The sequence below is a fragment of the Notothenia coriiceps genome, unplaced genomic scaffold (genome assembly GCF_000735185.1).
Source record: "Notothenia coriiceps isolate Sejong01 unplaced genomic scaffold, NC01 NC01_scaffold00000490, whole genome shotgun sequence".
NCBI classification, from domain to species: domain Eukaryota; kingdom Metazoa; phylum Chordata; class Actinopteri; order Perciformes; family Nototheniidae; genus Notothenia; species Notothenia coriiceps.
This window is the reverse complement of record NW_011333191.1, coordinates 312,109-336,380: the sequence shown is the minus strand read 5'-3', so window position 1 is coordinate 336,380 and position 24,272 is coordinate 312,109. Positions and strand designations below refer to the sequence as shown.

General features: G+C 39.0%; 1 protein-coding gene across 1 annotated transcript; it reads left to right on the top strand.

Annotated features, from left to right (window-relative positions):
- The first annotated feature begins 12,615 nt into the window (after positions 1-12,615).
- Positions 12,616-22,610, top strand: LOC104953770 (regulator of G-protein signaling 3-like). The gene is made up of 7 exons (XM_010780779.1): positions 12,616-12,667; positions 14,536-14,594; positions 14,680-14,774; positions 15,104-15,172; positions 19,338-19,398; positions 21,933-22,020; positions 22,552-22,610. The coding sequence occupies exons 3-7, from the start codon at positions 14,686-14,688 to the stop codon at positions 22,608-22,610; spliced, it is 366 nt and encodes a 121-aa protein (XP_010779081.1). The 5' UTR covers positions 12,616-12,667; positions 14,536-14,594; positions 14,680-14,685.
- The last annotated feature ends 1,662 nt before the right edge of the window (positions 22,611-24,272 follow it).

The window sequence follows — 24,272 nt, the reverse complement described above, 5'->3', positions numbered from 1 at the left end:
CTCATCTTTCCCAACAGACAGAAGTGTCAGACCCATTTTCACAGATACGATTTAGGAGCTAACGCTATCTGACAAGCAAAGTGATGCAGGGAGACTTTCTGTCTGGGGTGCAACTATTGTTAATATTCATGAACTCTCTGCTGTCAGCAAGTGACATGAACAGATTTCCTTGCCTGTAAACATAATTGGTAATTGCTGACGTCTAAGAAGATGAAGTATCGTTGTGGTGCATGTCATCTCTGGTTCAATGGGTTAACGGTAAAAGAGATGAAGCATTCATTCAACATTTTAAAGATAATCAAACATGTCATCATGATGCTTTCTAACAGGGCAACATTCCTGTCCAGTTACAGTTGACATCATTGTCTGTCCCAAATGTCATCACGTGTGTGACATCGTCATCAATATTAGATTAATTCTTGATTCATGTCTAAAAATGTGTAACCTTATCAGTCCATTCTTGAGGCCAGATGGACGTTTGTCCCTAATCTGAGGAAATCCAATCAAAATAATGTCCCATTATTGCTGAATGTACGGTCTCAGTAACCTTTGACCCTGACAATGTAGTCAGATCATCCTCAAGTGGACGTTTATGAGAACAGAACAGACAAAGGTACGAAACGGCATTGCAATTGATTACTTTGGTTTTATTTAAAGAAAGTGAAAGTGTCCTCTAACTATCCCAGTGAGAGCCACAATAGGATATTTCACATCACAAAATAACTCCATTGACTATTATGGAATTTATCTCAAATACCAAGAACTTCTTCGTACATTCTCTTGAAAAGAGAACCCCATGAATATATTTTCCGTGAATTGAAATACTTTTATCTCAGAGTGAAGCAGTAAACAGAACTTGATTGGTTTGATATTCTTCACCGCATCATTTCCTACTGGGAAAGATTGCAAAAGTGTACATAGTGGATTTTACAAAAGTTTTGTACAGCCTTGTGGTTTTGAAAGGGGGACATTTATTTTTGGACATTTGTATTACCTTCAACAATACCTGAAGTGTCCACAACCTTCAATACGCTCTGTGTAAATCATTCAAATGATCATGTGTAAGACCATCATCAAACACTGAAACATATTTGAGTAGGTAGAGAGTGGGCAGTTAATGATACCACAGAGCTCTTTGTGTAGAGGAGGTGATGGCCATGGGGTGACAGAGAGGAGGAGGAGGTGGAGGAGGAGGCCACAACACTCAAGGAGGAAATACGCAGCGGTCTGGAAAGGAACGAGGACAAGGCAACAGAAAACGCGTACAAAAAAGAAGAGAAAGTCTAAAAGGTTTTCCATTCTTCACTAATTTAGTCTGTGAATGTGCTCCCCCCCTCTTTTAACTCCCCCCTGAGACTGTCCCACACAAACCGCACAATCATCTGTTACTCTGATTCACCCGCTGATAAAGGGGAAGAGAGAGAACAAGAACGAGAGGAGAGGGAGGGGAGAGGAAGGAGCATTCACAAATACGGATGTCAAACTTTTCCATCTCAATGCTTCTCCACATTATTACTGCTTTCACCTTGTGTGCATTTAGGAGCTGCTCAGACTATTCACATACTATATGCAGGATCACTGTAAGATAGAAAATGTTGAAATTCTACATCACAACATTTAGCTTGAGATAAACTGTGCTAGGTATCAGGTACTCAAAGCACTTAAAGAAGGCACAGGGTCAAATGCAGCGGCACTTTTTGAGTTGAGCACTTCCCAACTTGCGTTTGTGTGTACGGCCTGCATTATGTGTACAAATAAAAAGAGTGTCTGTAAGGTGAAAGTAAAAGTGAGCTCCTCTGTCTAATCCTGTCCAGTAAAGCTTTTTTTAACAAGTTACTCCATAGGACCACCGCTTTCCACTGCGTTAACATCCTGGAGGGTTTCAGAGCAACACGGATATTTTTCACTGACAAACTGATCTGTTGGATAGGCTGAACTGTCGGTCACTTCAAGTCAAAATGATTATCTTTCCACTAAATTACAACTTTAAATCATTACACACACACAGTCACAGGTCTCTCTTGAAAATGAGACCTTGTGTCTCAATGAGATTTTACACCTGTATAAATAAAGGCTAAATAAAAATTATTTAGGATGTTTAATAAAAAGATAACAAGACTTGGCATCGTAAATGTTTTTGGTTTATAGTCCAAGTAGCGTTGACCAATCACTGTTAAGCAGGTTTGATTGAATGCAGGTAACCAGGCTGTGTGTAGAGTAAAAGACGCAAAAGGCTTTTGGCTGATACGCAATCTAAAAACAGACTGGTTATCATACAACTATGATTATGTATTTAATTTGCTTAACATTTTCCTTTAAAGCTACTTGTGAAACAATCCAGTCGTAAAAGTTATCTTACAATTATAACTAATTTTGCGTCTACAATTGTTAAATAAGCTGCAAAAGAAATGACAACAGAACAGTACATTTTGGCACGGATATATGATGGCTTCGCAGAAACACCAGAAGTATTGCCCCTGTCAACCAGAGGTTTATCGTTGTCAGACCCATAGGCAATTGTTTCTGAAAGTATGGTTATTAGCAACTACATACTGAACAACCACATAGAAGATCAAACTTGAACTGTAAAAAGATCTATAAAGTATATATAATTCATAAGCACATGGTTAAGCTAGCTACATTTCATTGTCTTATTCCGAGAGTGAATACAAATTCTTTTTTGTTTGTCAGTAGTATATTTGGAGCAGACTGGGGCATTCCTGTTACAGCAGGTGGCAGGGCTGTGAACAGTAGCTGTGGTTTCAAATGTCTCTCTACTTTTAGTCTGTCATTTGTTTTTAAAAGACTACTGCTTATGCTGACGTGTTGTCTTGTCGTCTGACCACATTATGTAGGCAAACCTGCCAAGAATGTGTTGGTTGGTCTTGTGTATGGTCTTCTTATAACATAGCCTGATTCTACGTGCCTCACATGTGATAGCTGACTTCTCCCCTCTGCTTTTCAGTAAGGACTTGCCCTATCTAAATATAGGCACAGTCTCACATGCATCATAACCTGTATAAGTGAATTTACTAAAGTATTATCCATGTTGGCATCGTGTGGGAACGGGAGCCGGAGCAAATTTTCTATGAACGTTCCTCTGGAAATTTGCCAACTCAGGTTCCAGTTGTTAGTAAACCATAAAGGAAATAAATTCTGCCCCACAGCAGTACTATAAACAAAAGCATGCAAAAAGAAGCAGCCTTTATACCCAGCAAGGCAAGTGTGACTTAGTGTGACTGTGGAAGGGTACAAAGACAGGGACCCCTCTGCGAGCAGTTATATGTGAATATCTACATGTTTGTTTCTCTGTATTGCATTAGCAACGTCGTGGCAGTGCCACTCTGCATGGATTCATCAGAGGAAATCTTCATTTCAATCCAGTGGAAGTACAACTAGCACAAAAGACTCAAATGTAGAAGTCACGGCAGTTCTAGACGAGGACACATTATCTAGTTTGTCTTGAGCTTTATATTTTCAGTCACATTTTTAAAACACTTGATTATTTTCTAATAAAAAACCATGTACAGTATAAGACAGTTGAGCGGGGAGTGGGATTGTAGGCTTCATGCTCCGTTATTATATCTCAAAAGCTTTTTCTTGACATCTGCTAATCCAGATTGTTCAACAAGCCGAGGTAAAGGAGAATTACTAAACATTTTGTATTTATTTGTTATCATCCCAATGTGAATGGCTTGCTAGCATGAACCTATTTTAGTACATGGTCTATGGTACAAAATGAACTTGTACACTCTGAGTGAAGCTCAACACTGGCTGGTACAAAGAAGCTGCTGGCAAAAGCAAATGTCACTGAGGTCTCCACCCCTCCAAAAGCAAACAACAGGGTAAGCAGTGACAAGGACTGCCGTGTGTTTCCTAAAAAGGAAAACAGGGAGCATCCACTAAAGACGAAGATCTTCTTTTACCATTTGCTGATGCATTATGGTTCCCAATAGGGTTGGGCGATATGACGATATATATCGTCGTGACGATATTAGGTCTCCACGATATGCTTTTTCAGAGATATCGTATCTATCGCGATAAAAAAAAATTTGAAAAAAAAAATTTGAAAAAAAAAAGAATTGAAATTTTTTTCTTTTTTGAAAAGAAACTATAAAAAAGAAACTGATGTGAAAGACATGCTCTAAAGATGTCTAGTCAGGATTCAGACAGTATTGCACTTTATTTATTGTCTTGTTTGATTCTGTTGGCTTATATTTTATTTTATCAATAAGGTATTTATATAGTTTTTCCCTTCAGTTATGCTAAAGTCTTTTATTGCACTTCAAGTCTAAAGTTTACATTTTAATTGTTTGGCACTGACTTTTCCTCATTGATGTTTTATGTTTTACTTAGTTATGTTTTACCCTCCTTTTCATGTTTATTGATGTTCACTGCTAGTGCTACCTCAGAAAGTTCATTTTTATACTGAGAAACTGTGCCTTGAAGCCATATCAAAATGTTGAATTGTTCATTCAGGGATTCATTTCAGAAATAAAACCAGCTTGAAATGCTATTTTGGTCTGTTACTCCTTTTTGTTTTAGTTTCTGTTACCTTGTAGGTGGTTGTCCTGTTAAGTAACTTGAAAAATAACCATAATAACCGACATGAAAAAATATCGTGATATATATCGTCTATCGTGATACTGCTTGAAAAATATCGTGATAATATATTTTTCAATATCGCCCACCCCTAGTTCCCAAACTTTACTGTGATACAGTTGAATGCTGAGGTCTTCTGTTCCTGTTGTAGTTAATATTGCCGATTTTTTCAAGCAAATAAAGGCCATAATAACCACTGTTTCCAAAACCAAGTTGTAAATTGGATAAAAATATCATCAGTCATGCTCCTGTGTCTCTATTAACAGTTGAAGTGGTCTTCCACATTCATTATTAATGAAGTAATGGCTACCATACAGTCAACACAGTGGAAAGGGGATGAAAGAGAAGACACCCCTAGGATTTTTGATCTTCATGAGCAGATCAAATAAACATCTTCACATCAACGGCAGAGCTCTCTTTTCCCCTTCTCATGACAAACCATCATTCTGCTCCACATGTGACTCGCATGCAAGAGAGCTTTTTGACAAATATTGTCTTTCAAGAAAAGGCATCTTGCTCCATTCACTGCACAGAGCTCAAACGCATGATTCAATTAGTTGCTATGGTTTCTGAGAATGTGTAACATGGAATCCATGCAGTAAATCTTACTGAAGGCATGTTTATGCATGATGAGTTTGTTGGACATGGTGCAATGTCACGGGTCAACTACTTTGTGAATATTTATCACAGGCCTATCCATTTGTAATGCACGCACATGCAAATGCAATAAATAAAAACAGAGAAATTAATAAATAAGTAGAAATAAATAAGTTATACACCTGTATAGACAAGTATTCACCAAAACATCCAATTCATAATTTCATCAATAGGGATAATAGATACTCATAGACATATAGCATAAACTTCCTAAATATTTGGATTGCACCCACACAAAGCAGAACAATTCAAGGGGATAAGCATGTTTATTCTTTACATGCACACAGAAAATAAGAAAGTTTGATTGTACTTACTGTTAAGCATTGCATATTCTCAGGGCGATTGGTCTCGGGGGCAGCACCATGGTTTGACAGCACAGCCTCTGAAATGTAGACAAAGGAATCACGGGCTGAGACAGTGCCTTTGGAGCACATTTCGCTCTGTGCCAACGCAGAACAGCCCTCTGGATGCACAAAAATAAAGTCCTCAAATAGTTCTGAGAGTCCATAAAAGTGACTCAGAAAGACAACAAGAAGCAATTATGGCAACAGTTTTCTGTAGCAGCTTACGCCGGGTCGGGATTTAAACTTCAGAGCGCACATAAAAGGCAGAAAACAGCAGCCGAGTCGGGAAAACCCCGTAAGATGCGAGGATCCAACAAACTGCCCAAAGAGGAGTGGAAGTGAGAACAAGTGAGAGGGAGGGAGGGAGGGAGGGAGGGAGGGAGGGAGGGGTGAAGAAGAGAAAAGGAACTCCTCTCTTACTCTATTATCCGTCCGTCACAGGGCTCCTGGGAAGTTGCTATGGTTACAGGGACTCACGCCTCAGTGTCCTTTTAACTATTGCTCATAAAGGCAGCATTCAGCTTTGGGCCACAATGCAGATCTCCCTCTTTCCCTCTTTCTTTCTTTCTACGTTTCCTTCTGTTTACATCGTTCGCTCAATATACAATTCTTTCCTTTTCATGTTCGCCTTTTCTTCTGTCTCCCAAACTTCACAAACAGCAACCCCACAATCCGCCCTAAATAAAACCATTATCTCCTTCCGTTTGGTTATTTTCATCCTCTCATCCCTCGGTTTTCTATTCTAATACATATTCTTTCTTCTGTTCAAAAAAAGTTACACACAAATAAACTTTGTAATATCTATTTAAAGGTGGGGTAGGTACGTTTTAGAAACCGGCTCGAGATACCGTTTTTGTTATATTCCGTGGAATGCTCTTAACATCCCGATAGCAATGAATATCTTAAGTGCTTTGACAAAAAATCCATAAAAACATTTCATCTGTGGAAGCCGTAGTAAAAAGCACGACCAATCATTTTAGCCGGGCCGGTGTAGTGGCAATTTCTTATGTTACCTTATATGGTAAAACCAAATGCTTCTAAAAGCATTGTCTAACACTACTTTACCATTTCTTCATATGTGCTGTTTTCTCTGCATACTCTAATGAGGGTTATTATTCTCAAGCGCTTCAAGGCCACAGAGCTGATTTGGCAGACTATGTTGAAACTACTCCTCTTCACACAAAGTTTGAACTGCTGATAACCGTTATACTTTCTGCAGCTCAAGGACACAGGTGTCTAATAGCGATATGAGACATCCATGTGAAAGCAGATTTCTGAGGCGTTCCGCCTAGCTACACAAAACTCTGTCTGCCCGCCCTATCTTGTATATAAGCTTTGCTATTCTGTGACTATTGCACACACTCCTGCAGACTATCCTATACTCTGTGAGACCTGTACCTTTGAAGCTTCAAATAAATAACCAACAAGACAACGCTGTTTGCTTTCACCAGTTTATTATTGATTACTCTCATCGTACATCTTTACAGTATTGACAAGTTTAAAATATCCACAACACCGGCTAAAATAACTGGAAGGCCTACCTACGCGTTCGTGTGTGTTGGAGGAGGGGCTTGTAAGGAAGTAGCAGATTTCTTCCGGCTGTGTATTTTCCAATTCTAGCGCACTCGAGATGGTTTCTCCAAAATGACCTACCCCACCTTTAAAGACAGATATTTTAATCATGTCTATATTCTTTTAAATTTGCTTGCACACTTACTTTAAATGAAATATCAGAGATTGAAAAAATAAACGACAGCATCAGTAATTTTGATAATACCAAAAAACGACTTGTGTTTACGCTGAAGTGACAAAGTGCTCTAGCAGTGGCAGTAATTATGGCCCATCCACTGGGAGTCAAAGAGGAAGTTGCGTGACGTTAAGAAGTTAAGATGACTGCATAGGGTGGAGGTCTCGGTGGTTGGGTGGGTGAACAACAACATGTTGGACTTTGCCATGGGAGACTGGTGTTTGTTTATTTTTGTATCTTTTAACCATGATGACAAAAGGTCCACTAATCTTAACTGAAGTCCAGTAAATAAATAACTTTAACCCAAGCCAAAGTCGTTATCTTTTTAACAATAATGTGCTTGAACCTAACCAAACGTAACGATATATTATCTTTTATTGAAAAAAAGAAATGTTTCTAAGTTTTAGAAGGCACTGAGAAATGACGTTGTTGAAGTCGATAGGAATGTCAGATTGGAAAAAGCATAACTGTGTGGTTTCATTAGGACTGTTACTGGAACCTATTTTGTTGTATAATGTCAAGGAATTTTAATTGATGGGTCATTGTGTGTCCAGCACAGTTTATGAGGTCAATCAAGAGTTAACCCATGCCTATCATTTTAATTAGTGACNCACCTCAATGCAAAACATATAGCAGCTAGCGTGGAAGCTAGCGTGGACGTTAGCCCGACTCGGAGTACAAGGACCCACACCCAATTCGCGTTGATCAAACAGTGGCCTATGCAACAGAGAGATTTTATTTTTCATCAGGATATTGGAAGAATAGGAGGGATTGAGGTCAATCACTGGCACTTTTTTATTTTATTTTAAATGGTACACTTTATGTTGAACTATTTATTACGTTGTTGGTGCAACTGGCACTTTATGTTGAACTGTTTATTGTTTTGGCCAAGGTTAGAGAGAGTTGGACTGAAATGTATTAGATTTTTTAAATCAACTGTTGGTAAATCAACAAAGTCTGTTATGGCCTCTGAAGCAACGGAGAGATGTTTTCTAATAGTCAGGGTTTCCAATGTTCTGAATGTACTTGAAAGTATTGTGTTTTACTTAAAAAACAAAGTGTTATAGTTTACAGAAGGTCTACCTACCTATAGGCTACCTGAATCTCTGAAATGTACTATATTCCTAAATATGCTATTGCTACACTTTATGGCAAAAATTGCACTTTTCTGTTGGTCTTGGTTATTGGCTACACTTTATGGCCAGTGTACCACCTTGAAAAAAAATAAACAAAGTTTTGTTGCTTAAGCTTATGTATTCCGTCATTATTCAATGGTATACTAAAATCCATGTGAAAAAAATTGCTTCTCACTTTTCTCAGGTCAAATATTTATATGTGATTAAAAATGCGATTAATTTTGATTAATTAATTACAAAGCCTCTAATTAATTAGATTAATTTTTTTAATCGAGTCCCGGCCCTACTTTTAATACTTTTCGCCTCATTCTGAAAGAAAGAAGTGAAATGTGCCAACGTGACGGCCGTCTTGGTGTGTGGTTCGAGACGGGAGATGTAGTTCATTGAGCGGTTTCACACAAAAAAAGTGTTACTTCACATTTTTACGACACATTTTAATTTTTTTGACTTGCAAAATTATCTTTTAAATTGACAATCATCATATGTATAATTTGTGGCACAATTCAAACGGGATCGAAAGATAATCTTTATCTCTCCATTGACTTNTAATAAATAGCCTAATCAATGCAAAAAAAACTGTAATTTTTGTCTGACATAACAATAAATACAACTTTATTAGCTATGAAATATGTTTTGCGGCTCCAGACAAATAAATGTTTTGGAAAAAGGAGCAAAATGGCTCTTTTGGTCAAAAAGGTTGCAGACCCCTGAGCTAGAGTATGGCCTTTATTCCCTTTCTTTGGTCTTTCAATGGAAGATTTATTTTTTCGATTACATTCTGTACTTCAAAAAACAAGAATTGAATGTGTCTTTTTTTTGTAGGAAAGGTGCAAGGGCACCTTAAGAAAGATCAGGACATGAACTGGGTTGTTATCTGCAACGTGACTAAAGCCTCAGAGGAAGATGGCGGTAGCTTCCTTTTGAGTGACAGCAACACTGACAGAGCGCCCGCTGCAATGACCGAGTAGGACATTTCAAATGCTGTCTGACAGAATGTGGCCAAATGAACACGAAAGAACAGATATTGAAGTTCATCCACGATATCTGACACATGGTTGGATGACATTTTCGATTTGCCTTTGGCAGAGCAAAGGGAGCCACACACAAAGTACATGTTGTCTAAATGTGTCTGTGCACTTTGGTGTTTTTAAAGTTTACATTTATAAAGAAATCACATTCATCAATATCTGTAATCTATACCAAATTGATTCCAGATAAGCGTGACGTGGCTGGGCTCATGTCTTGTTACTGGACAGCAGTATGGTGACTAACTGGGCTGACATGTGAACGTGGGAATACTCAGATGGCGAGTGACTCACTGTCAACATCAATGTTAGTGTCTTACATCTTTTTTTAATGACTACACCTTTTTTGTTCTTAAACATCTCTGTATTCTTTTCCCATTACATACTGATTAAACATGCTGCACAGTATTTAACAAACCACATTTCTCTCAATTTATAAAAGGTGTTGAGTCAGACATAAAAACACTTTAGCTCATGCAGACAAAGAAATAACAACAGCATCTGACTTATCTGTTCAACGCAGAACCTTCTGGGAAACAGCTACACAAACAACACTGTGGAAAGGACCATAAACACTACTTGATGTTGAAGTTTGAGAACGTGTTGAACATGGACATTGGCTTTATTGATTGAAAACAACATTTCTTAATAGTCTGCTGTTTCAAAGGCACTTAAATGAAGGTTTGATTGGCGTTTTGACTTGAGTGGAAGTCTGCAAACTCAGACACCATTCACATCTTTCTCCTATACCGGAGACTAATTATGTTTACAAGCTGACTGTGTTTATAGGATGAGAGGAAGTACAAATAATTAAGGTTTCTGGGAATTTAATCTTTTCATTTGAAGCTTCATAGCGTTGCGCCTCTGTTAAATGCCAACACTAAGAAATGAAACCTCTTTCACCTTTTTGTAGTCAAGCAGTGTTTTCTAAGTCACAATAGTTAATTTTGCCTTCTGTAATTATTACCCGCTATGCCTCATCAAAGTACTTTTTACTGTTGATGGATCTCTGTTATAAAACTTCATGCTGCACTATTTTAGTTACTAAACCCTCTTTCTCTCTGTAAGGCTGGCCTTTCTTCTGACATTAAATACTTTCCTTCCCCAGGAGCAGGCAGGAATTTTTAATCCAACCTAGCTCTAAATCTTGCCAAGCACATCAACACAGAATGGCTGAGGATGGCATCTCTTTGTATTTCTGAAGAGACAAAGCAATGGAAGAGGGATTTTGGGAACAGCACGTGATAAAGGTCCTCAGTAGATCCAATCCAAGTCAATTCTGAATTATTCACACAACCCTGAATCACAAATTTGCCTTCAGATGTCAAATTCATCGATATTGGTAGAAGTTTGGAACATTTAATACATTTGAAATGTTTAAGGCGTTTGAACTTCATGATGGAAATGTCTCTGATTAGAGTGGATTGGGTAGTCGTGCATAAGTCGTAGTGATTTATTCAGAGGTTGAGCATTCAGAGCAGTGTGCACAGTGGCCATTTATTACTGCATTGGTGTGTGTGAGTCGTGGGTGTGTTTTCAGTTATGCATGTATTGACCCACAGCGCTGTCTTGTCTGCCAGGCCCTATTAATTCACTCCTACACTCGCATCTGTAACCATTGCTTCCAAAATATCATTGTTCCATTCTTACAGGCCATCTGCTTTTTTCTCTTTTGTGCCTACTATTTATTAGATTCTCTCTCCCCTGTCTTTAAAAACCACTGGAACCACTTCTATCGTTATCACCCATAAAGAACTATGTTTATCCCTTTTGAGCTGATGTTACAAAGCAGGCTAATGTATTTATCAATTAGAGCAATGTATCGACTTAGCATGCATCACCTGCAGTGTTGAGAATGAAGGAAAATTCCATTAAAGGATCAATAAAGCTCCTGCTGACTGTTTACTGCAAACATGGATACATTTTAACCATTTAAACAAGATGGATTTCCCAGCAGTGACAAGAACCTGTTTACCGTTATAACTAGTGTGGTACAGATTGTGTTTGCCATTTTTGAGGCTGCTTCTTTAGCTTTAGGTTCAGATGTACCAGCAAGATATTTCATACCGTGTTCTCACTTTGTTCTTCCACCTCAGCCAGCAGCACAAAACTATGCCAAGTTCAGTGTGGGAACGACAAACATCCCTTGTACCCAAGCGCTGAAGTGCCAGCAGTGTTATCACACAACAAGGCTCCCACATTTTAGTTTTTTTGACTCTGCTCTTATGAGCAGCAGGATTAATTTAGAGGAGCACAAAGCCAATGTTAGCATTGGCCATGTCAACATGACTAACAAGTCTCCTAGAGCCCTTCGCAGTGCTAGGAGACTTACAGGAAAGGGAAACAACGGCAGACAAAGTGGGAGTGAGGGAGGGGAAATACTGACACATGATGGACTGTGGAGTGTGGACGCGCACACACACGCACACACACACACACACACACACACAGAGAATAAGAAGTGGGTGAGCTAAACTATAAATACATAATTAAACGTATTTTATCAGGCTCGTTGGTCCTCAGATGGGAGATGATACAATGTTAATATCAACAGATTTCTGAAATCAAAACGGGCTGTAAGCTCACACACACACACACACACACACACACACACACACACACACACACACACACACACACACACACACACACACACACACAGCTACGAGCCCTGAGAAGCTATCTGACCTTTTTGGTTTGCTCACAGGCTGCACTTTCCAAGCTCACATTCCCTCTGCTGCCCTTTTTCAAATGATGTCAAGTTCAACCTTGTCTAATGACCAGGATAAGTCATGCTAACCAAAAATGTTTTTTTTTTTACATTACAAGCAAAACTACAATAATGATACAAACAGGCTTTGGCAATTAATATAGATGTGGTTATTTACTTTCTTGCTGAGAGTTATTAAACGAGAAGATTTATACCGATGTAAACGCTGATTCTTGTCATTATTCTACAGCCATTGCATTTTGAAATCCTCATTTACTTCACAATGAAAAGTTAATGCAAATAAGTTTTCTATTTTTCCACTTAAATGTAAACTATTACGTCTAATAATGATACGTCTCAAACTGTCATAACCTTCCTTTTCTTGTTTTCAATAGGTCAGCTGAAGCTGTCAATCATCCAGGAGCAAGAAGTTCTTGTTGTTAGTGGTAAGTCCTATTAAAGGCTGCACTGCTGTGGCCAAACACTATGTACTCTGACCACTTGAAAGCCTGCACTATGAGGCTGGTGAAATATTAAAATGTATTTGGCAAGGCAAATTGAGCATATGATTTGCAGCACATGAATGGCACAGTGCAGATTGTCTAATCACGACAGCAGACCATTAATATGAAAAGGCGTAGGTAGGTTGGTTGGGAGCTGAGCACATTGATCTAACTTAAGTGGTTATTTAATTTGGTCTCCCAGCAACCAAGTCATGCACGCTTCTACTTTTGTTTGTGATTCTCCGTGTCCTCTCTCAGGTCTTTTGTGCCCCTGTCATTTCTCTGAGTGAATGGCCATTTATTCATCAGATTCCAAATTAGATGTTTTTTTGTCCACCCTTCCATGACAAATTTAATGCAATGTCTAATTATCCAAAATGAGGGGAACGGAATATCATGAAAAAAAGCCTCTAGAGATAATGCAACTCAATACAACAACATCACTGTGTCCTTAAAGAATACCGCAGAGTTTGATCAACACATCCCTAACCCACAAAGTAAAGTGAAAACTGAGTATATATTTTTTTAGGAGAGTGAAAGCTGTTTTCTTATATAAAAAAGGTATGTAGGAACAATCTAAGAGTTATTCAATGTTTTGTCACCACGAATAATGCTCGATCATAGTCCCGGAGTTACTTGCATTTTAAACCTATGTGTTTTGCATGTAGTTTCTGAGATGCGTCTTCAGGTGAAATGGAAGAAGGGTCCGAGGTCATCAGAAATGTTTCATATTTGGTGTTTTGGTCTGTATGAAGTTGACATTTAGGTCATTTTTGAACATATCCTGAGAAATGCCTTTAGACTAAACCATGTGAGACTTCTGACAGCCTTGTCGTTGATATTTTAAACTCGTCAATACTGTAAAGATGTACAATGAGAGTAATCAATAATAAACGGGAGCAATTGCCACTACAGCCTCCTGTCTCTTGATCCATGAGGTGTTTGAGCCCCATGTGGACGTAAACGCCAGTTAGAATTTCATTTGATGCTGTTTTTTGGCAGGGGATAAAGTACCCACAGTGTAATGGCTTGGTTGGCAACAAGAAAGGAGAGCTGGAAACATGCATCAGATGTTGATTTACTGAGCAGCTGTTTCTATAAAGTCTGGTTTGTAGTTATTGGAAATCTCACAAATCTTTTTCAGTACTTGTTATTTCAGCAGACAGACATCCTCTTTCTTTTCTTCACATACCACGAGTGGAGTTAATGTGATGTCATTCAAGCTGTCACAATCTGCCTGTCTCCTGCCATTCCCTTCCCTTAAACCTTTTCTCTACTTCCACATCCATATTCCCCTTCCTGCCCTGCAATCACCCTTTTCCCTTCAGTCCTATACTCACCTGACCTCCCCTGTTTACCTATCCCACTTTCCTTCTGTTCCCTAAACATGAAACGTAACCTGTATCTGTATCTCTGCCTGCCGCTGCCTGGAGGCCCTGTATATACTTTCATAAATCATTAATCTTTTCCACTCTTGCCTATATGTCTGCATTCGGGTCCTATTCTGCATTTCCCGAGTTGAAGCTGACACAAGCTATATTAAATGTGACGGCCCATACATTTGACCGTGTGCTCACTGGACTCCTAACACATGCAGAGTCTACCTGATTGCATATTTGTAGCAAAATTCCCTTCTACTGAAATATTGTATACCACACTTACAGTATTCTGAGCCGCAGTGGAGCAGGGCATTTGTTGGTCCAGTTGAATTTCATTATTAGTGACACTTTGCGCAGCTCCTGAAAAAGGAGATGAGTATATACATAATTAATGCAACTCATTTATTCAGTTCTTTTTGTATGTGTTGACAGTTCTGGAGGCTAGGGGCATTGTGGAGGATTGCCAGCGGTCATGTGACTCTTATGTTAAGGTATGTAGCCCTCTACAGAGTTATACAGTTCAAGAAAAAACTGTGAATATTAAAGTGTGTGAACTTGTTTTGCGGTCCTATTCAGATCGGCATGTTCCCGGACAGCGATCCCAGCGACAGACAGAAGAGTCAGATGGTTCCTGAGTGTAGGAACCCCATCTTCTTGCAAACCTTTTACTTGTAAGCTTTTATACAATGTTACAGAAGTGCAGCACATCTTCAAAAATGTTATTTTAGGGTAGTTTAACTGAGTTGAATCCTAAGTGTAAGACAGATTTGCTTAGCTGAGATTGAATGTGTGTTACACAATTACATCAAGACATTATGTCACTGTATATGATACATATGTAGATTTATCAATATCTACGTTAGCATTTTACACACACTGCTTTTGAGTCAGTTGTGTTCTATTCAGATGTTGTTAGTCCCAAACAGATGTTATATCAAAGATGAACTTGGTAAACATTTGAGTCAAGTGAGGGGAAACTACATTTCTTCTTTGTTTTCAGTGTTGTCAGTGAAGGGGACCTGCATAAGAGACTGCTCTTCACAATGTGGAACTCTGACTCCACATCAAGGTACCTGCTGGGAATGTTGACGTTGTTGGCGGGGAGAGTGATGGTTTTAGTGGCTCAAAGACAATCGTTTTGTGAGTCTTTTTCCGATTTGAACTTATCTTTACAAGAAGCTGTAACATGCAAAAATCCTCCCAGTAGAGCAGTACAACACCATTGTATACTTGATTCTGCAGCATGCTTCTGTCTGTTTGGCTCTTTGTGTGTGTGTTTATGTATGGCTGCTCACTCTGGCAGAGTGAATGTGTTACTCTCGCCTCCCTGCCTCACCAGACTAAAGACGAAACAGGGTCATTGCTGGGGATGGAGGACATATGGTTGAATGAGTCACACATCTCTGTGCAATGTTTTATTGAGAGGACAGATAAAACATTGCTATGTGGTAGAAACACTGAAGAACACTACGTTTGACAATAATGCAGATATCCCACTTTTCCAATTCCAATGATTCTTTGTGTTTTCAGTTGATTAAAAGCATAGTGTCACATACAGCAGCTGTTTGAAACGACGTGTACAGATGTACTGTATACAGGGGCAGGCTTACATGAATAGTTGAGTTAAGATCATGGAATGCTTATAAAGATAAAGACCTTTTTGGGAGAGTTTCTGGGACACAGATTAAGAGAGATTTACTCATCTTTGGTAAGCAATTAAGCTTCATTCACACCAAATGTCACTTGGTATTTATTTGGAAAAGCCAGTAGGAACACATGTTTCAAATAGTTGAACATTATTTGCTTTTATCCAACTGCTGGTTGGTTTAATATTACATTTGTTATTTTATTATCCTAAAAACTTGAAAACAGTGTGCAGTTTGCCCTTCTCCAAACAGTAGTATTGCATAGACTACGCGAGGTAGACTCTTACTAGCTCCCATTTCCTACTAAAAATGGCTCAGAACCAACATGATGCACAACGATTTATTTTGCACGCTTTCTTCAATACTTCTAATCCACACACAGCAATGTCACATATTCATGGATTCTCCAGGTGCTCTGTCAACCAAGGACTATCTTATGTAAACTAGGGATGTCCCGATCACCTATTTTCGCTCCCGATCCGATTCTGATCATTTGATTTTGACAATTTGCCGATACCGATTTTTCCCGATCCGATCTTTATGCAATGCATTAAGAGAGAAAAAAGCATTCAAGTTGTCCCTTAAGGTTATTTTTTCTTATTTAAATTGGATATTCTATCCAACATGGATATAGCTTCTTTTTTTCACAGCAGCATTGGATCAGTTCAGTTGTGCAGCATTGGATCAAAACAAAATAAAGCTTTCGGTACTCGTTAGCTTACTGCTACAATTAGACACTGCGCCCTGCCCACTCTGTTGCCAGATTTGAGAGAAATAAGCAACCAGGTCTATGAAAACAAGCCCCAAAGAAGCAACACATACATGATGTTGTGTAATTTGAAACCAAAACTAAGGCCTCAGGATGACTTTAAGACTTGAACATGGTCATTTTTGTTTTGTAACATTGAATACAAAATTTAAAAAAAAGTATTTAAAAAAAACAAACAATCCCGATCACCGATTTTTTTTCTCCCGATTCCGATCTTTTGAAAATCACGTGATCGACTCCGATCCCCGATCACGTGATCGGATCGGGACATCTCTAATGTAAACGATACATTTTAGAACCTCAAGGAAATCGATCACAATTAAAAGATCATCAAATAATGTAATATGTAACAGTCAGATCTGTTGCATGCACTCATTTACCGGTGAGGTGGAGAACAGATGCTGCTTAGATTTAGTTTTCTGCAGACAGCATTTGAATGTAATTTAATCGAGGTTGCTGAAGTTACAAAACACTCCTTTGTTAAAAAGAGCAACTGAGTAACAATATGTTCTCTTATCAGGCCACATACAGTACATGCCTGCATAAACTGAAGAAGCAGCTCATGATCGTCAACATCTAAATAAAAGAAAGACCTGACCACCTGCAGACCACATGTATGCACCACAAGCAAAAATGAGGACCTAAAGTCTCCTCAGGGGTGATATCATTACCCAAATGATTTTTTTTAAATCACTTCTTTTTTCTAGCCCCAAATAAAACGTTGCCCATTCAACGTTCGCCTCTTCTGTGCTGTGGAGAAGTTGTAAGCATTAGTGCCTCTTCAGCAAAACTTCTTAAACACTAAAGAACATTGACCAAAGTGCTGCTGTAGCCAACCGAAGGACATCAGTGTAAATCAAAACAGCCACAAAGCATTGCTTAAGAGAGTAGGGTAGGGCTGATGATAGGAGCAGCACTTAATTTAGATTAACCCAGGGCATCAAAATGTCATTTTCTGTTTTCCCCTGCTCAATCATCCCTTATTCTCATCTCCTAACGATCCACATTATACCAAACAAGTGTTATGTGGGACTCTGCCAGCTCCATAGCTAATGGAAGCTCTAGTCTTCAAAGTTTAACCATTGTTTGACCAGGCCACTTTGAAAGAAATCACAAGTTACAACACTAAAAAAAAAAGAAGAGCTTTTTGAACATTAAAGCATGGAGACATGTCACTAGGGATACCGGCGATTTTTCGAATATTCGTTACAATCTCCATAATCGAAAATTATTTTTTTAAATTTGATTTGATTTACCGTATATATTTTATTATTATTTATGTTTTTCTTTTTCCTGGCTTAGTTTCAACCAAAACTATTGACTAATGCTAATAATAGTAATAGTATTAATAATTGTAAATAGCCATTGGTCACACCACCAGTTTGTTTTACTGTAAACTTGGAGGAAGGGTCTGTGGCGGCGAATAATCGATTAATATTCGCCAGGGCTGTCCGATTTTCGAATTTGATCGTGGTCAGTTTCTGGCATCCCTACTATAAACAGTAGTGTAGGTAATAATTAACCCTTTAGAAAAGCTGCTGCCTTAATGCATCATTTATTTGACGTAAAAGTAACTTGAGGTACTAGGGCACCTGTCAAATTGACTTTAGGCAGCTGATTCAGGATGCTAAATTTGCTTTAAGTGGAATTTAAACACGTATGTGATGATTTGCCGGTGAATTTGGTACAGATATTAATGGTGCCCAGAGAATGAATACTAATGACTTTGGTGAACCACTGTGTATCATCTATTAAACACACACACCATCTATTACACACCATGAAGCTGTGGTTTCAATTGATATTTCCCAAAAACAGTTGGATGAAAATTAGGGAAAACATGTTTTGTCAGGACTCAACGTAACCACATTGGTGATCCCTTAACTTTCCATATAGTGCCATCATAGTCAACATTTTAATTGGTCAAATAACTTGGTTTATTCAAAAAACCTGCAAAGTGCTGACATTCCAATCAGCCTCTTCACTTAGGGTTAAGTCCTTTTTTTAATCAGATGTCAGCTTGCCTATGTGTTAAATGATGATGACATTCTAAACCTGCAGAACACCAGCATGTTTTCATTTCCAATTAAAGCATTAGCACGCTGACTAACATCTTTAACTCAATGCACCACTCTGCCCACAAACAGATGTACAGGGGCGCTAGCTGGATGTTTTGGTAAAATGAGCTATTATAAAACTCATCATTGTGAACAATCTGCCAATGCTGCTGAGCTCTTTCGGTCACTGGCTCCTTCTACTGAGCGGAGCCAAGAAAGGTGTTCATTTGTGCTGACAGCCAGTTTGCCCTGAGAACAGAATCAGCAGCTGCATTAGTCCTGTCCAGCTGGGAGGTTGTCGAGAACATTTTTTTCATTTGTGTATGCATAATTGAACATCCCCACCCCCTCAACCACCGCCACACACAGACTCCCATAACATTGGTCCAATGTCAGAATTCATATATTTTTCATTTTATAGCTTCAACTTTGTAATTATTGTTTTGTTTATCAACTTCATGTTTTACTATTCCTCTTACGACACAGATTGTACACAAGGGATCAATCTTGTCCCCTCTTTTTTGTAATAATTAAGAATGTGCAGTAATGTGGGATCAGATGATGTGAAGCATCTGACACTTAGATGACAAACATTATAAATCTCCATACTGATATGTTAGGCTCATGGGATTTAATGCTTTTGGAGGATAAAAAACACATTTCAGAAACCAAAACTGAGAACACATTTGCTTTTAATTTGAGAAATGTATTTATATTTTGATCCTTCATCTTTATTCTTTCTGTTTCTCTCTCTACAAACAGGATGAGTTTACTGCTGGGTTGCATGAGCTTTGGTGTGCGTTCCCTTATGGACCCAGACAAGGTGAGTTCAAACAGAGATTACAGGAATAAAGTCATTCTGTCAACAGTGTACTAGCTGTCTTTTCAACTTTCCCTCCACCTACGTGTGCGTGTGTGTCCAGTCATTAGACCATGAATCTAAAAGTTCAGCTCAGTGTGGATGTATGCAGTGACCTCGATAGATCAGAGGAAACACTTTGGGGTCACAAGTCTTTCAGTCCAGCAGTACTGCCTCCAGTCACTGGAGTAAGTCACAGTGAGTCACTCGCTCTACTGAAATGTTATGGGTCACACAGTGGTCACACACCTAAACACAGATGCCTTCATTATTCAGGTGCCATACGGAGTGTCTTTTTCCTACTATATTAAGGTTAGATTTGTTTTACAATGTAATCGCAGAAAGTAATGCCTCTTTATACTAAAAAAATATCTTTGGAGACTTTTGATATCAGTTGGACTGAAATGATAACAAGACAGAGTTTGTTACCCATCAGCAGACACAAAGCCCTAAGTTGATTCCTTCTTTCAGCTTTTGTTGGATCTGTCAAAGACCGGCACATCCAGTTCTCATCACAAATACTGAACATTTCCTTTCTGTTGCTCAGGGCTCTATGTGGTTAGCTGGTCTGCATACAAATACAAAAAAACAAGAATAAGTTACTATTTTAGCATCTAAGGTGGGATTTACTTGTTATTAGTTGTAATTTAATATAAATCCATCTTATAGATATTTCAGTAGGAAACAATGTGGTCGACTGACAAACAGGCAGTGCCATCCCTAGACGGGAAACAAAAAGGGTGAGGCCCCCTCATCCAACACACCCGCAGAATAATATAGAAGAACACAGCTCCAAGCCTTTCTTCTCAAATGGTCCCAGGTGATGGCAGATTAAATGTGAGGTCCAAGAGTTCAGTGTTGCCCTTTTGCTTATAATAGGTTCTCCTCCACTGTACAGTTGGTCCCCATAACTGCTCTTCCTAGTTTATTCCCTTTACAATTGAATTATTCAACAATATTGTATCCAACTGTATCCACCTTTACATAATATGTGTATTCTTAGAGCTATTTTTTGGATTGAAAGGAAACCAAAACCCTCATAACTATTGAGAAGTGATCCCCAGTTGTCTGTTTCTGTTCCATAAGCCTTTCATTTTGGCTATTTAACTAGAGCTTTAAGCTTTTCTCAGACTAGCTGACAAATTGACATACAGTTCTTAATTTGGTGTTTAGAAATAAAAAGAGGAAAACAAATCAGGATCACAGCTGCATGCTATCTCTCTTTAACTCATCACCACAGTAAGTGTTTTTTATTGATCCCAAATAACGCCCACATCAGTGAGGAAAAACCACCAACAGGAAGAAATTCTATTTTAGTCAGGCTCATGGCTTTTTTCTTCTTTACATCTATCCCAATGAATATTTAATTGGCTTTAAATGCAGACGATTTAGCTCAAAGTCACAGAGTCTTATCCCCTCTACCACACACTCTTTTTCTGTTATTTATTTATTATTCAGACCTCCTTTCTCTTTCCCTCCACTGGGCTCTTGTTACGTAGCTTAGTAATGAGTGTTATTTGTGTTACCTGCATTGCTTGCCTGTCACTTCATGTCATCTGTTTCCACCCTTTTGCTTCTTTGTGTTTACTTTTCTCATGTCCTGCTTTCTCTTTTTATCCTCCTCATATGTCTCCCTCCTGAATAACATCTCCCTTTGCCCTGTGTTCCCCCCCCTCTTTGTCACATGTACACTGTAATATTGAACGATAAATCCATCCCTGACCGTCAGGACATATGCCCTCCCCTCCCCCATACTCTATACAAGTTCCCGCCCGTCCTCCCCCCTTGTCCCACAGCCCGCAGAAATCTGTCTACTCAGATAAGATGCTTTTAAAACGGAGATTATTGTCACTGTCCATGGCATCACATTATTTAGTACAAAAGAGGAGGCTGGCTGTTTGTGTGTATGTGCATCATTGTGTGTGTGTGTGTGTGTGCTGTAATACATTTGAAACATAAAGTAAGATCACTAATGACCTCAAAACAATGTTGTCATGTCCCTTTTTGCAAAACTGTGCTCACATCATCCTCTGGATTATAAATCAGACCTTTCTGCATGACTTTATATAACACACGTACAGTACAGGAGTTGCAATCACACATACATACACACACACACACATATATATATATATATATACATACATATATACACACAGTCACCATCTGGCTCTCAGGGCACAAGCGCAGAAGTAGGGGCATCAGCTGCTTAAATAAGCTAAAGCATTGTGAGTAGCGAGTGTGTATATTCAGTGTTTGCTGCCCTGGAGGAGCGGGCACTGTGTGTGTGTGTGTGTGTGTGTGTGTGTGTGTGTGTGTGTGTGTGTGTGTGTGTGTGTGTGTGTGTGTGTGTGTGTAACATGTTTATGCTCACATGAAGAATTTATTTTAAAGTAGTTCTCATTAATTTGGATCCCCAAGCTTGATCTCAGGCGCACACTTGCATGCGCTAGACCCCCACACATACACCCCAGTCACTCTTTGTGTATGTGCCATAGGAATTTCAAGGATGGTACTTCTTACTTGGGGAAGAGCTGGGGAGGAAGAAGCATCTTAAAGTGCCAACACAACACAACAACCCCACTGGTAAGTTTGATTTTGTATTATTAATTAACTAATCTTTAACTAAAATGTGTCCGTACTAATGAATAGGGAAATATGTGATGTAAAAAGGTGACATCTAATACATGGTGAGACTATTACGAGACAATATTTATATTTAAATCAGGAACATGTTTTCTATCGAAGCCACAAAATGGTAATTATTAAGCCCTAGAATTTCCTTTGCAGGAAAAAGTGCTATAGACTCCCTGTAAGAAAGTATTAAAACAATGATATTTCTTCTTCGCGAAAACTCACTTATCAAAGTGGCATCATCACCGTTTTTTTGTACAAATGATGAACATAATAGTATATAATAGTTTAGAAAAACAATGAAATCAAAATAGTACAAAAAGGTAAAATAACATGAAGTCTCGTGGCCAATCGGCAGGTTGTGAGGGTCAAACAAAACCAAACATGGCGACTCTAGGAACTCAAGTTAACTTAAGCACCATAAGTGCATGTCATCTACATATGACATGCATGTCTCACATGTTTGTGTGTGTGTGCTTACAGCTCTAAGTCTTCATCAGTCTGAGGGTCTGGAGGTGGGGCGACTGGAAGCGAGGGATTAAGAGAGGGAAAGCAAATGAGGGAGAGACGGAGCGAGGGGAAGGGAGTGAGGGAGGGAGGGAGGGAGGGGTCTGGACTAAAACCTGACACGTCACAGTTGCCAGAGAGAGAAAGAGAGCGAGCGACAGACAGAGCTCTCCCGTACCGTCCGCTGCTGGAGTGGATCTCCTCTCACACACTAACACACACCCACCTTACTCACACACACACACATCTTTACACACACACACACACACTGACACATTTGTTTGGAAATCGATTTTTCTTCTCACCACCTTTCGAGTGCTTATTTTCTTGCTACTTATGTTTGCTCTTACTCGTAGTTTCACGTTGGTGGTGGTGGTGTGTGTGTGTTGGAGGTATGCTACTGTGTGCCAGCCATAAGGGCAACCTAGACTAGGTGAGTACTATGTTTGTTTTCATACTTGACTGGACTCACTGCACATGAGTATATTTAGAAAGTTGCATGTTGATTTGCATTGTGAAGTGGTTTGTTGCTTTTTGGGTGCTTTTGGAATGTGTGACTCGCTGTTGCACTTTCTTCCTCTTCTTCTTCTTCTTCTTCTTCTTCTTTTTCTTCTTCTTCTTCTTCTTCTTCTTCTTCTTCTTCACTCCTTCACCTTTCTTTCCCCCCGTTATTGCTCCTTCCTTTTACCTTCTTTATATTTCTACTCATTTTGCTTTTATTGTTGCTGACATATCTTTTAATCTCTTTGTTTTCTCTCTGCGTGTGCTGTTAATCTGTCAATTTTTCGTCCAATTCTCTCACGCTAAGCTTAATTGGTCACAATTGCTTTCCATGGAAGACCCCTTAAGCAGCTTACCCATGCAAAAGATTACAAACAGTACAACCATATCTTATTGTACACACATATGTACAAACCTCTTTTACCCTTTTCTCCTCCAACCCTTCTTATTCCCAGTACTTAGCTAATTCACATAGTTCCATTCAGGTTTATGAGAATGACGTTGATATCATAAGACGTTAGCTAACCCAACCCAATTTACACCGCTTGGTTGAACTAGGCTAATCTGCCTCATGCAACTTTAAAATTAGTTTTATGCTTCCGTGGTTGGAAATGGGACACAGGTATCAACTAGGACTGAGGACTCAGCCATTATAACGCTTGCATGAGGGCAACCTGAGACGCTTTGTATACCTATACTGAAAGGTTACACAGTCGGGAATACTTGTAACTTACGGCTGACAGGCTTAACGCTCTTTAACTATAACATAAGTGTAGTTATTGTAGTCACAGTTGATGAGGAAGCTAATGGAAGTCTTAAGGGTTAAGATGGCACGTCAGAAAAGGGAAAAACCAACATGCTCGGCTGTGTAAATGGATGTAAAATGTTTTCATCCCTCCTAATGGAAACACTGCCCCACAACTGTCTCATCTGATCCATGTGTCTGTGTTGAGGGGGTGGACAGTGAGGGCATACTCATGCATGCAATTGTGTGTTGCCAGCTGGCAGAATGTAGGCCATGGAGGCTCTGAAGCACCGTAACGTGCACTCCCATGGAAATGACCAAAATCCAATTCATTACAACAGTTTGTTTCAGTCCTTTTTTATTTTGTGTCTTTTTCACTCTGGTTATCCATGTGTTTGAGAATATCCTTGAGCCTTTTCCATTTCACGCCTTACTTTCTCACCTGCCTTCC